This window comes from Lithobates pipiens, unplaced genomic scaffold (assembly GCF_037356315.1).
Source record: "Lithobates pipiens isolate NorthernLeopardFrog02 unplaced genomic scaffold, aLitPip1_a1.2 Scaffold_25, whole genome shotgun sequence".
Classification (NCBI taxonomy): domain Eukaryota; kingdom Metazoa; phylum Chordata; class Amphibia; order Anura; family Ranidae; genus Lithobates; species Lithobates pipiens.
The window spans coordinates 111,581,339-111,595,563 of NW_027507787.1; the positions used below are offsets into that span (position 1 = coordinate 111,581,339).

Genomic DNA, 14,225 nt, shown 5'->3' on the forward strand with positions numbered 1-14,225 from the left:
GATTTGGAAGCCCAAATAAAATTGATTAGCAATTTCTTCTGTGCAAATTCAAAGGTATTGCCTGCGGGGTCTTTAATCGTGTGTATGGTAGTTGCTGCCTTTTTTATGCTGTAGGGCTCTAGCTAGTAATTTTCCTGACTTGTTTCCAAATTCGTAAAACAATTTTTGCGTCAATATGTATTTGCGTGTCAATGTCTTACCCAATTCCTCCAGGAGTTTTTCTCTTGTCTTCAATAGGTCAGTGAGAGATTTAGTGGCCAGGGATAGTTTTGTGAGCCCGTTCCAGGCCATGAATTTATGTGGATAATGCAGCAATAAGAGTTTGAGTTTGTTTGAGTTGGTTTCTGTTCTCAGCAATAGAAATGAATTCCCCTCGGATTAAGCATTTATGTGCAGCCCATATAGTAGCTAGTGTGGAGTCGTCTGTGATATTTTCTGTAAACTATTGCATGAGGCGTGTTTATTTTTTGTGTGGTTTCAAGGTCCATTAATAGAGAGTTGTCATGGCGTCAGATCATGGATTTGGTGCGAGCCATTGGGATATCCAGTGTAATGGTGATGGGGTTATGGTCTGAAAGCACCGAAGTGGTTTTAGTGTATTTGTTATGTGGTAAGGAGTAGAATGTAAAATTGCTTTCATTTTGAATGTAACGTGGGCCATATAGGGTTAAGTCTCGCAGGTGGTCTTTGAGAGCTTTGAGCTCTGATTATGGGGCATGGAGGATGTCCCTGTAGAAGAATCTTGGGCTGGGGTGAGCGCTACATTGAAATCCCCACCAACAATGAGGATAGCCGAGTAAAATTCAGTGAGCAGATGTAAAGTTTCACGAAAAGGATACTTGTTGCTTGTGTATGTTGTGTCCTCTCTTTGAGGAACCTGCCTTTAATGTCTCGCTGAACTTTGATACTTTGAAGGGGCAGTTCTTTGATATCACTATTACAACACCCTTAGGTTTTGAGTCTTCATTGGAGGAGTTGTAGACCGTAAGAAAGTGATGATTGTGTAGTTTGGGGACATTGTCTGAGCAGAAATTAGTTTCTTGAATAAATGCAATTTGCGCTTTGTTTTTCTGCAATGTGTAAAGTAACTCAGATCTCTCTTCAGGGGTGTTGAGCCCATGCATATTCAGCAAACAAAAACTTCACCTGTGAAGTGGGCGTCTTCCTATCTTGTCCAGTCATGTCAGCAATATGTGGGCCCATCATTATAAGGAAGGGAAGATTGTATGAAGCAGGGATGTAGAAGAGAGGAATAACCAAGTGGTATAAGAGGTCAGCTGAATAGTCGTCTGAAGAAAAGTGCTGTAGATAGAGGGAATTGTTTATCTAACCTTCTCTACCACGAGTGGGGTTATAAAGGTACAGTGAGCTACCAATGAAGTCTGGCCCAATTGTAGACCAGCACCGTTCTACTGCACTGTGTGGGGGGTTGGCAAGTTCCAACCCCCCACACAGTGCAGTAGAACGCTCCACTGGCGGTAATGGCGGGCTAGCCCGCTACTCAGAAGTATGTTCTGTGTTGGGTACTTACCTAACACAGAACATACTTCTGAGTAGCGGGCTAGCCCGCCGTTACCGCCAGTGGAGCAAATTGATGGAGGATAAGCGTTAGAGGTACGAGTATGTCTATGGGTAAAATTTGACTTGCTGTTTAGTAATTGAGATTGTACGTGTATGTGACCATGATGTCCAGTGAGGCTTAGGAGTCACGTATGTGTCTAGGGTGAGGAGACGGGTGATAGGGGCCTGCCACGTCATCTGGGTTTTTGTCTTAAAATGTATATTGTGTACTGTGGGCAAGGGGATAATGTCCTACTCAAATATTTTACCCTTGAACTCATTAGCTTATCTAGATTCTTAAAGTGGGGTACCCCCTAAAAAATAAAAAATAAAATAAAAAAATCAAGTCAGCAGCTACAAAATACTGCAGCTGCTGACTTTTAATAATCGGACACTTACCTGTCCCAGGGTCCAGCGATGCGGGACAACAAAGCCCCCCCTCATTCCCCGCTCCGCTCACGGCACCGCCATGCATACTGTGGGCACCCAGCTGTGGCTGCACAGCCGGGCACCTGTGGCGCAGGGCGCCGTGATAGGCCATACAGTCACCTGGGACAGGTGACATGTCCCAGGTGAATGTGCGGTGCGAGGGGAAGTGATGTCACCAGCCCGGGCAAGGAAGAAGGCAGACTATGAGGGACCCCCTAGCAACAGGTATTTAGAGGTGAGTAAAAAAACATTTTTTTGCCAAATTTTTTTTTATTTTTATTTTTTAAGATTTTTAAGCAACTTTTTTTTTTTTTTTTTTTTTTTTTTTTTGGTGGCAACATCACTTTAAGCTATGTAAACATATTTTAACCATAATACATCATGAAATCGACCTTATAAGACATTTGAAATATCATTAAAACATGTATAACCAGAAGCCAGCAGTTTGCTGCAACAGTGGGTTTATAACCAGCAACTAACTGTGCTCATTAGTAATCTTCCACAGCCATAGTGCCCTGCTACCACCGCCAATCCCACATATTTATGCCTATGGTGTATGTTTTCTCTGGTATAACCCCTGTGCTGTGTGGCCACCTGGAGAGCACATTTTAGAGGAATGCCAGCTGTAAATTGACAGTCTTTTTTGTCTTTTGGTCCTGTTTCACTATTAAATACCCGTTTTGCATAGTGTTTATTGTCTGTTAAAGCCCTTAGATTGTTTAACTGAACAGGTGAGGGGTTGAGATCCTCCTATCCCCTTCAGTGAATATGCCCAAGAATACCGTACACATGTGACTATAGGGAAGGTGAAGCTTCACGGGGGGGTTCTATTTTCCCAGGGGTCCCCGTATAGCAGTTGACAACCCAGGGTATGGGAGTATCCCTTTGGGACTATTTAGACCTGGTTGTCCGGTGTAGGTTCACTAGGATCTTGTAAGAATCTATGTGCTGCCAGAGGTATGAAAGTAACCATCATACTGGGCAAATAAGCTCAGTGTAGTAACAGATCCCTGTGTGTACTGTGGGTAAATACCTCATATAAAAATAGGGGGTACTCCTCCCAGTACCCTAGGAAAACCATACATTACCCAGTCCGGTATTGGCATGCTATGCAAGGTTCACTTAGTGTTCAGGGGCAGTTCCAGGGGCATCTGCTTGAACATATGGTGTCTTTTTAGAGTACATGGGTCAGTCATTCAGGAACGTGCTGTGGGTATTTCCGTCCGATGCTGGCTGCCGAAACACTGGTACTTTGTTGGTGTGTGCAGGGGACTTAAGGCAGACATCAGTTGCGTCGGGTTAGCCTTTTTTAAAACCGGCCATGGAAGTAGATGCGGTTAGGCAGGTGCAGCGGGAGGAGGCGAGCAGCACCCAAGGCCATCCAGGAGGTCGCCAAGGTCATCTAATCAGTACAGCCCCATCATAGTCGATCACATTCGGAATAATCGTTTTAACATTAGGGATAATTAGGTAAACTCTTGTAAAGCAAGAGGATAGATTGAAGTAATTTAACCTTGCCGGAATGTGGCAACGTTTAGCCTGCGAAAAGATTTATGGTAAGGATTCTTTTAGTAGTCTACTGGCTTTCTGAGATCATGAGGAATTAGAGGGGCTAGAGCCACGATATGTACCATGGTGAGCGGTGTGGTATCTAGGACCTGGTGAGGATCTTCTCCTGCGGAATCTTGCCTTGTGCATCCATAAGCTCTTACTGTGGAGCATTTCTCCTTGCAGTCGAGTGGCGGAATTCAGCGTACCAGTTGGGGACCTCCACCAGGGGGAGGCCCAAGGTGTTTCAAAATAAACACAGATCTTCTGGGACCTTTAGAATAGCAGTGCGGCCCTGGTGAGTGGCAGAAAGACAGAAGGGGAATTTCCCGCTGTTTTTTTTATTCTTCTGTTGGAAGCATAATGGGAGTGATCAGTGTTATACTAACGTGTTTTACAGCTTTCTTGGCCAGTGTCCAATCTGAAGCTAGTAGCATAAGCCATTGTAGCAGAATTACTTCACCCTCTGCCGTTTGATTTAATTCAAGCAAAGGATTTTATGGTAAAAACCCTGTTATTGTATTATTTGAACCTAGAAATAGGCAAATGGTACAGTGTTTTAAACAATGCAATTGTTGACATTAACAATAATGGTCATAGGTTTACAAGTGATTTAAAATTATATATATATATATATATATATTTTTTTTTTTTTTTTTTTGCTTCATCAGGTGGTGCAGACAAGAGTGTGGTGGTGTTCGATTGCCAGTCTCAGCAGATCCTTGCAACTCTGAAAGGGCACACCAAGAAAGTCACTAGTGTTGTGTTCCATCCCTCCCAGGTTTGTTTCTGATATTCTTAAATACTATATACCAATTATGTTCTGCTTTCTGAACCGAGACTGGTTATGCTCTGCCACCTCCTGGCAGACCTGTTTACACTGCGAGATGGCGTGACGGATCCTTTCTGAAATTCCGCTGAGTGCTTCCGTCAGTAATACCGCTTCCTCCAGTCTGACCACCAGAGAGAGATATTATAGCTGCATTGAATACAAATCTAGCCGAAAATAGCTTGTATAATCTTAAATGATTTATTGGGCTGAATACAACCTTTTTTTTTATACACGTTTCACCCAAGGGTATTAGATAATGAGGTAGGTCTGGCTCATGGATACTCTCCCCCCCCCCCCCCCCCCCCCCTAACAACTTAAAGACAATTTATATAATTAACACAGCACTTAAGACAGTCTAGGTGACCAGACAGTCTGTCTCCGGAGGTAAATGTGATCAGCTCTTTCAATAATCACGTAGTGTTCAAAATTAACAACCAAGAATAGTCTTTGGGCATATACAGGGTTCCCAGAGTCTGTGTGTATTGGGGGACATAGACCTGAATCTAAAATTACACCACCTTAACGGTACCAAGACATACAGCTCACAAAGAGCACCATTCCCCCAAATGCCAGGGCCCATAATCGCAAGTCAAGAGGCTAGCATTCAGTCCTCTCTAAAAGCCTCTGTCCCAGATGGATTCTGAAACATAGGATTGTCACGTAATTGTCTTTCACAATGGTCACACAATTGGGAGTCCATTGCACTTGCTCCCAATCACAAACAGTGACTGCAAGCCCCATAGATGCATATGGGACTGAAAGCTGACTGCAGTGACTACAAGCTGTGACTGCAAGCCCCATAGATGCATATGTGTGGTAGCTGGAAGTTGAGGCCCACCTGTCCTGCCAGATATATGCATCATACTTTCAGGCAGGCATGCATTATCCAAGAATGTTCGGTCTAGCAATTCTGTGCCTGAATGGATGTGTACTAGTTAGACCACTGCTTGACCGATGAACTTAACATCCTGCCAGCAAGTGGCTATTACAAAGTCATGGCTACAGCTAAAAATCAATGCATTTCTATACACTGATAGTCTTGCCTGTAATGTATTGATGCTCACACGTGACAAAGTCAAAGACAAATTGAGAGCAGGTGGAGAGTCATCAATCATTTTTTTAGGGAATAAACTGAGGAAATGCACCTCCAAGCTGGTTTTCTCTGAAATACTACCTGTGCCTTGAGCCACACCAGAGAGGCAGCAGGAGATGCATGAGGAACTGGTGTAGGAAAGAGGGGTTCGGGTTCCTGGAGAACTGGGCTGACTTCTCAGTTCTCAGTCGGTTAGTGGCTCTTTAGTAAGGATGGACTGCACCTTAATGGGGATGGTACAGCTCTGTTGGGAAGAAAGATGGCCACAAAGTTGGATGGGCTTTTAAACTAGGTGTGGGGGGTCGGTTAGAAGTAGCGTCAACTGGCAGTGAGCATAGAACAGAGGCGATTAGTGGAGATACTAGTAATATATCCATAATATTTAATTCCGGGGGAAACTAGTTACCTAATCAAAAACCAAGCCTGTGAAATCACATGGGGGGGGGGAAATATAGATAGATACATATATATAGATATATATAGATAGATAGAGAGATATCTATCTATATCTCACAGGGATAACAGCAATTTGGTTGTTCCTTGTTTTGGAGCGATAGGGATGGTAGGAGAGGGGTGTGTGTATATGTATTTATCGTACATCACGGGACACAGCACCATAGTAATTACTATGTGGTTATAGACCACTTTCAGGTGATGGACACTAGCACACCCTTAACAAGAAGGTGCCTCCCTATATAACCCCTCCCATTCCGGGAACACCTCAGTTTTTTTTGCCAGTGTCTAAGGTGTTGGTCACAAGTGAAGATGTTCTCTGAAGAGCTCTGGGATCCTTGCAGGATTTAAACAGCCTCCATAGACTGGATCCATTCAAAGTGCCACTGAGTCCAAGGTGGATGGTACCCGGGGCTCGTATACGAAGCACAAGGTTTTGCCTGTAACGCCTCTCTGCAGGGCTGGGCCCTGGGACCCAGGGCTTTTTGGTCATGCTTATATTACCTAAAGATTTTCCTGACGGTGTGCTAATACAGGTCCAAGTGGAACCCCGATAAAAAGGGACCCGGTCCTTGAAGGTTTTCTTACGCAGCCCGCCGTAATGGATGAATTTTGGATCTGTCTGTTACAGCAGTATCCTGCGTCGAGGATAGAGTAAGGGAAGAAGCCTAGGAACTGTAAAAAGTTCACCTATAGTTTTTTTCCTTCCATTAGTGAAATGTTGTCATGCCTTAAAGTCTCCACTAGAGGGAGTAAATGCACATACCTGGTACATTGCTTCTCAGTTAGCTCTTTGTCCAGCTAAAACAGCATGTGTGTGGTCTCGGAAAACTATGGGGGATTCTTAATTGAACAAAGTTTGGCATGTTCTTCTCCCCACTGGGGAATTAAAGGCCTTGGAGGTGCAGCAGCAGTTTGTACACGCGGTGGAGGCTTCCCTGTGTTGTATTTACCTCACAGCCTTTGCATACCTAATGGAGTCAGTGAAAGATTCCTCACATAGCCATGTCATTGTTGTCTTACAAATAAAGATATTGTCCTGCCATCGCTCCAGCCCTTGTCCATACTTGATTTTTTTTTTTTTTTTACGAGGACAGTCCACCCCTTCAACAGGTTTGCACTGGAGGACCTGAATGCCATCCATCCGCGTGCATGGATTGCTGTTCATTTGAAACAAGAGGGGGGCAGGTTAGTAGAGAAGGGGCGTGGCTTAGGTGCGGTGCATAACATCCACGTGGAGCACACCGCGCAGGAGCTGGGCATGCGAGGCTAATAAAACAGCTTCCTTGTTTAACACTAAAAAGGCTGGAGTACTTAGAAGATCTCTATCAGATGCAACTGAAGAGATGGAAGTCTGACACACAGGAGCGCTAGGGGCACGTAAAGGATGCATGCAGGCTTTTCCAGTACAGGAAATAAATTTTTAACTCAGCACCAAGCTGAACTTTATGGCGACATTGTATTGCTGAACTACTACCGTATATACTCGAGTATAGGCCGACCCGAATATAAGCCGAGGCCCCCAATTTACCCCCAAAAAACTGGAAAAAATTATTGACTCGTGTATAAGCCGAGGGTGAGACATGCCTGTCCATCCCTGTGTGTCCGTCCATCCATCCCTGTGTGTGTGTCCATGCATCCGTGTGTGTGTGTCCATGCATCTGTGTGTGTGTGTGTGTGTGTGTGTGTGTCCGTGCAGCCTACCTGTGTCCAGCCTGCGTCCCGTCCAGCCTGCGTCCCGTCCAGCCTGCGTCCCGTCCAGCCTGCGTCCCGTCCAGCCTGCGTCCCGTCCCGGCCCGTCCCGAGCCGAGCCTCCGTCCTTCAGCTCTTCGTCGGCGGCCATTCTAGGATTCAAAAGCCGCGCCTCCGTCGGTGATAGGCGGAACACTCAATTTCCCACTGACTGCTGTTCCGCCTATCGGATGTCCGTGATAGGCGGAACACTCAATTTCCCAGCAGCCTGTGTTCCGCCTATCACGGGCATCGTCTCATCCTCGTCCGTAGTACGAGGATGAGACGATGCCCGTGATAGGCGGAACACAGGCTGCTGGGAAATTCAGTGTTCCGCCTATCACAGGCGAAGGCGGAGCCGGAGGCGCGGCTTTTGAATTCTAGAATGGCCGCTGTCTGTCTGCTCGACACGCTGATCGAGCGGGCAGACAGCGATGACTCGAGTATAAGCCGAGGGGGGCACTTTCAGCCTCAAAAAAGAGGCTGAAAATCTCGGCTTATACTGGAGTATATACGGTAAATATTACTTGGTGCTTCTGCTTTTGTGCTTAGAACTAGGGCTTCCAAAAAAGACATTAGAAAGGTACCAAAAACGTCACCCCCAAGCGCTGGGAACTTCAGTCATGCCTCCTCAACTGTCATTCTCTCCTGAAATACCAGATATGGCAAACCAGGGTGAGTCATTGGAACCAATTGGTGGTGGAGCTGCTTATCACATCTCAGCCCCAGTATACATGACTGAAGATGCATTTTCCTCTGCCCTGCAAGGCTTAGAAGGAAGATTAGCGGCTTTAATCACATCCTCCATCCAAGGGGATAGGAAGCGTGCTAGATTCCCCCTCCCCACCTCAAACTCCTTACCAAGGGAACAGTGGGGACAGGATGAGGTATTGTCCTCAGATGATCAAGAGGAAAAATAAGCCGATTATTCCTCTGCGGAGGAAATGGTTGATGTTTCAGTTTCACAATCTAAGGTACAAATCCTTACGGAGATTGTTCGCTCCACTTTCATGTTACCCCTAACAGAGTTAGCTGAAAGTCCGTTTTTTCCTTTTTTTTTTTAAGCCTTTACAGCCTTAGCATGCGTTTTCCGGTCCATGCATTACTAGAAAAGCTTATTCATGCTGAATGGGATCATCCGGATAAGCATTTTCTCCTTCCAAAGAGATTTTCAGTTCTCTATCCCATGTAGGAAAAATTTACCAAGAAATGGAAGGTTCCAGCAGTTGACGCTGCGATTTCCAGTGTGAATAAAAGCTTAACTTGTCCAGTAGACAATGCACAAATGTTTAAATAACCAACAGATAAGAAGTTGGAAATCCTGTTAAAATCCTCTTTTTCCTTGACATGGACCGCTACTCAGCCTGCAGTCGCAGCAATAGGCATCTGTCAGTCTTTAAAGGACCAGCTCACAGAGGCTCTTAAAGAGGTCCCCGCACAACAGGCCCGTGAGTTGGCCGAATTACCAAAGGCATTATGTTTTGCTATAGGCGCTATGAAAGATTCTATTCACCAGGCGTCCCCGGCACCTTGCGCGTGTGCTAATACACATGTGTAGAACCCTTTGGTTAAAAAATTGGTCAGCTGACGCACCTTGCAAAAAGCTTCTCACTAGTTTCCCTTTTCATGGGGAGGCAGTATTTGGCGATGATTTGGATAAATGCATCCAGACGATTTCTAGTGGAAAGAGTACTCTTATGCCAGTCAAAAGAAAGAATAAACATCCTTCGTTTAACCAGTTGCCGACCGCCGTCACACGCCGATGTACGTCAGCAGAATGGCACGGGCAGGCATATGGGCGTACCTGTACGTCCCTGCCTCCCAGTCAGTCGGAATTGTTCCAAGAGCGATCTGTGCTGAGGGGGAGGCCACCGATTCATGGCCACCCCCTCGCAATCACTCCTGATGAATGAGAAGCTTCCGCTGCTTCTGTAATATAAACAGAAGCAGAGGAAGGGATGTAATCTCCCCTCGCGCAGCTTTTTTGTTTCGGAGCCCAAAGAGAGAAGGCATCCAGGTAAGTCACACCCTGATCACCCCCATTCCCCCCCCCCACGCCCCCAGTCACAGTGGCACCAATAGCAGTTTTTATTTTTTTACTGATCACTGCATTGGTGTCATTTGTTACTGTTCAAAGTATTAGGGCAGTTAGTGGTAGGCCCCTTTAGGTCTAGGGTACCCCCTAATAAATGTTTAACCCCTTGATCACCCCCTGTGGCCATTGTCACTAAGCAATCTTTTTTTCTGATACCCGTGTTAGTGTCACAGGTGACGCTAGTTAGCCAGGTGAGTAGGTTCACCGTCAGCTTTTTATAGCGTCAGGTACCCCTATATACTACCTAATAAAGTTTTTAACCCCCTTTTTTCCCCCTAGTTAACACTTTCACCAGTGATCACTGTATAAGTGTTGCGGGTGACGCTGGCCAGTTTTTTATACCCGCCGTTTATTACCCAATAAAGGTTTAACCCCCTGATCGCCCGGCGGGTGATATCAGCTAGGTTTTAGGGTCAGAATGGGGTCTGCGTCGCCCCAGGCAGAGTCAGGTTAGTGGCAGTGCCGCTAACACCCACGCACGCACCATACACCTCCCTTAGTGGTTTAGTATCTGAATGGATCAATATCTGATCAGATCTATACTAACGTTCCCAGAAGTTTAGGATTCCCAAAAATTTAGTTTTAGCAGCATCAGCCCCGATACCTGCTAGTACCAGCGTTTTTGCCCCTCCCTCGGCCCAGCCCACCCAAGTGCAGTATCAATCAATCACTGTCACTTACAAAACACTAAACTCATAACTGCAGCGTTCAGAGTCAGGCCTGATCCCTGCGATCACTAACAGTTTTTTTGGTAGCGTTTTGATACAGTAGCTGACAGCTTAGGAGCTTTTTTACCTGCAAGTCTCACTAGTGTACAAGTAAATTTCGAGCCCAAAATGACAAATCAAAGGTACACTAGTGAAGAGGCCTACACGTTTATGAGCATGACAGACAGTGAAGAGGAAGTCTTATCTGTCAGATTCAGGCTCAGAATACGATCCTGTAGACTACAGCGGCTCCATGACAGATAGCTCTAACAAAGTTGTGGTCCCTGCCAAGGTCAGGTGTACCAGACCCCGATCTTTTGCTGTTGAGGTGCAGGAACCACAGGGCTCTCGTATGGAGCAGAGAAGTACTAGCGCTTCTATTCTGGTGAACTGGAAAGCACCAGCGGCTTAGTACGCCCTGGTTGTAGTCAAACCAGCACTGCAGTAACATGTGACGTGGTGAGTCCCATGAGTGAAGTTCAAGCTGGCGAGGTGGCAAGCACAAGTAGTGTCCTGCTGCCACCAAGAAGACAGACATGCCCATAGTGTCCTTCCTGCAGAATTTGCCAATCCTAATTGGGAGCCGACCACTTCTGCAGCAACCGTACTTCCCCCCATTCACTGGCCAACCCTGCATTCAGGTGGAAACAGTTGATTTTACGTCACTTGATTTTTATTCGCTGTTTTTCACTGAAGATATCTATAGATCTATTGTGAACCAAAGCAATTTCTATGCTGTTTTAATTGCGGTTTCCGCATTTTAAGACCTTTCTGGGCCTATCCCTTGACATGGGCATAGTTAAAAAGATTGAATTGCAGTCATAATAGTCCACTGACCCAATTCACCATAAGCCCTTGTTCTCTGCTTCCATGGCCAGGGCACGATACAAGCAGAATTTGCAGTTCGTGCACTTCAACAACATTGAACTGTCATCCTCTTGGAGACCCTGGATACGATCGGCTCTACAAAATTTGGTCCCTCGTAAATGACTTCGTTTTGCATGCTGCTTTACTCCCGTTCAAGGTGTCTGCGTTGATGAGTCCCCTGGTTACGTTTTCTGGCCGCTTGTCATTCAAGCAGTATCTTACCAGCAAGCATGCCAGATACGGGGTAATGGTGTATAAGCTCTGTGACAGGGCCACAGGAGATATATATATATATATATATATATATGTGTGTGTTTTATGGTTTACGAGGGAAGAGATAGTCGCGTAGAGCCGATAAACTGCCCTGACTACATAGGGAGCGCTGGCAAGATTGTGTGGGACTTGGTGTCAGCCTTATTCGGAAAGGAGTACCATTTGTATGTGGACAATTATTACAGTCACTTGTTTGATCATCAGACTGGCGCATGTGGCACGGTGAGATCTAATCGCCGGGGCTTTCCCCAGCAGCTTGTAGATTCCTTAGGCGGGGGGAGAGAGCCTGCTTGAAGTGTAATAACTTGCTTGCTGTGAAGTGGAGGGATAATAATGTTTTCGTTCTTTCCTCCCTTTATGCAGACACGACAGTCCAAATTCCTACGGCAACTGGTGTTGTGGAGAACACCCTCTGTGTCCATGAATATAACCAAAATATGGGAGGAGTGGACCTCCACGACCAGTTGTTAGCGCTGTACCTAGTTGCCTGTATGGTCAGACGCTGGTATAGAAAAGTGTCTGTATACGTATCAGGTAACGTATTTTGGCTTTGCTTGAACGCTCATGTGCTACACAGAGCTTCAGGATGGACCGGACCTTACTTAAATTCCAGGAAGACCTCGTCGGAGCCCTTCTGTTTCCAGACTGTGCTCCCTCACCTCCCTCACCTTACCAATCCATATGCAGTAAGCCGGCTACACGAGAGGCATTGTCCTCCTAAGTACCCCTACCCAATGAGCTCTCCAAAGAAAATGTGTCTGTAGAAATATATATAATGTGTGTGTGTGTGTGTGTGTATATATATATATATGTGTATACAGTACAGACCAAAAGTTTGTACACACCTTCTCATTCAAAGAGTTTTCTTTATTTTCATGACTATGAAAATTGTAGATTCACACTGAAGGCATGAAAACTATGAATTAACACATGTGGAATTATATACTTAACAAAAAAGTGTGAAACAGAAAATATGTCTTATATTCTAGGGTCTTCAAAGTAGCCACCTTTTGCTTTGATTACTGCTCTGCACACTCTTGGCATTCTGTTGATGAGCTTCAAGAGGTAGTCACCTGAAATGGTTTTCACTTCACAGGTGTGCCCTGTCAGGTTTTATAAGTGGGATTTCAAGCCTTAGACCCCTTTCACACCAGGGCGTTTTGCAGGCGCTATAGCGTTAGAAATAGCTCCTGCAAAACGCCCTAAAGAAGCTGCACCATTGTGTGTAGTGTGAAAACCCCGAGGGCTTTCAAACTACAGCGGTGCGCTGGCAGAACGTCAGAAAAAAAGTCCTGCCAGCAGCTTCTTTGGAGCGGTGAAGGAGCAGTGTGTTTACCGCTCCTCCACCGCTGCTGCCCATTGAAATCAATGGGGCAGCGCTGTAATGCCGCCGGCAAAACGCCGCTATTGCGGCGTATTGCTGGTGGTTTTAACCCTTTCGCGGCCGCTAGCAAATCCGGCGGTAAAACGCCGCTAAAAATAGCTGCGTTTTATTGCCGATGCAAGGTGCGGTGTGGTGTGAAAGGGGTCTTCTAAATGGGGTTGGGACCATCAGTTGTGTTGTGCAGGAGGTGGATACAGTACACAGCTGATCCTGAGTCCTACTGAATAGACTGTTAGAATTTGTATTATGGCAAGAAAAAAGCAGCTAAGTAAAGAAAAACGAGTGACCATCATTACTTTAAGAAATGAAGGTCAGTCAGTCTGAAAAATTGGGAAAACATTTAAAGTGTCCCCAAGTGCAGTGGCAAGAACCATCAAGCGCTACAAAGAAACTGGCTCACATGATGACCGCCCTAGGAAAGGAAGACCAAGAGTCACCTCTGCTGCGGACGATAAGTTCATCCGAGTCACCAGCCTCAGAAATCGCAGGTTAACAGCAGCTCAGATTAGAGAACAGGTCAATGCCACACCACGGGCGGATCCAGGGGGGCAACGGGGCAATTGCACCCCCCGAGAAAATAATGAGCGGGTGAGCCGGCGGGTGACTGAACAGGCCAGCGGGTGAGCGAGCGTATGGGCAATCATGCCGGCGGGCTGGCGTGTGACTGAGCAAGCAGGCAGGTGTTGTCAGGAAGCCGCTGCTCATCTGAATATGTGACTGAAGGGACGTTGCGTCGTGGCTATCTTGGTACTCCCGCACTTGTCGTCAGTAACATCTTTATACACCCACCGTAGTATTGCTTTTCCCAGGTATTTTTAAAAGTAAACTCAACTTATATTTCACTAAATAAACTGAGTTTACTGTTAAAATAACTGTGAAAAGCTTGCTGTCTTCTAACTCTAGGCTTACTGCAGACAAGTGGGGGTGTACCAAGATGGCCACAATGCAACATTGTGACAATCTGCATATTGTGGCAGGTGAAGTTGGCAAGTGACAAATCACATCTGGTGGCAGGGGATGTGGCAAGTGACAATCTGCATTTGGTGGTAGCCAATGGTGGCAAGTGACATGCTGCATCTGGTGGCAGGCAACGTTGCAAGTGACACGCTGCATCTGGTGGCAGGCAACGTAGCAAGTGACACGCTGCATCTGGTGGCAGGCAACGTAGCAAGTATCACGCTGCATCTGGTGGCAGGCGACGTGCCAAGAGACACACGCTGCATCTGGTGGCAGGCGACGTAGCAAGTGACATG

General features: G+C 46.0%; 1 protein-coding gene across 2 annotated transcripts in view; it reads left to right on the forward strand.

Annotated features, from left to right (window-relative positions):
- The window catches only part of PRPF19 (pre-mRNA processing factor 19), a 563,471-nt gene that overhangs the window by 330,741 nt on the left and 218,505 nt on the right, over positions 1–14,225 (forward strand). For both annotated transcript variants that reach the window (XM_077454802.1, XM_077454803.1), the window contains exon 10: positions 4,209–4,318. In XM_077454802.1, the coding sequence (XP_077310928.1) occupies positions 4,209–4,318 (110 nt within the window). The remainder of the gene's footprint in view (positions 1–4,208; positions 4,319–14,225) is intronic.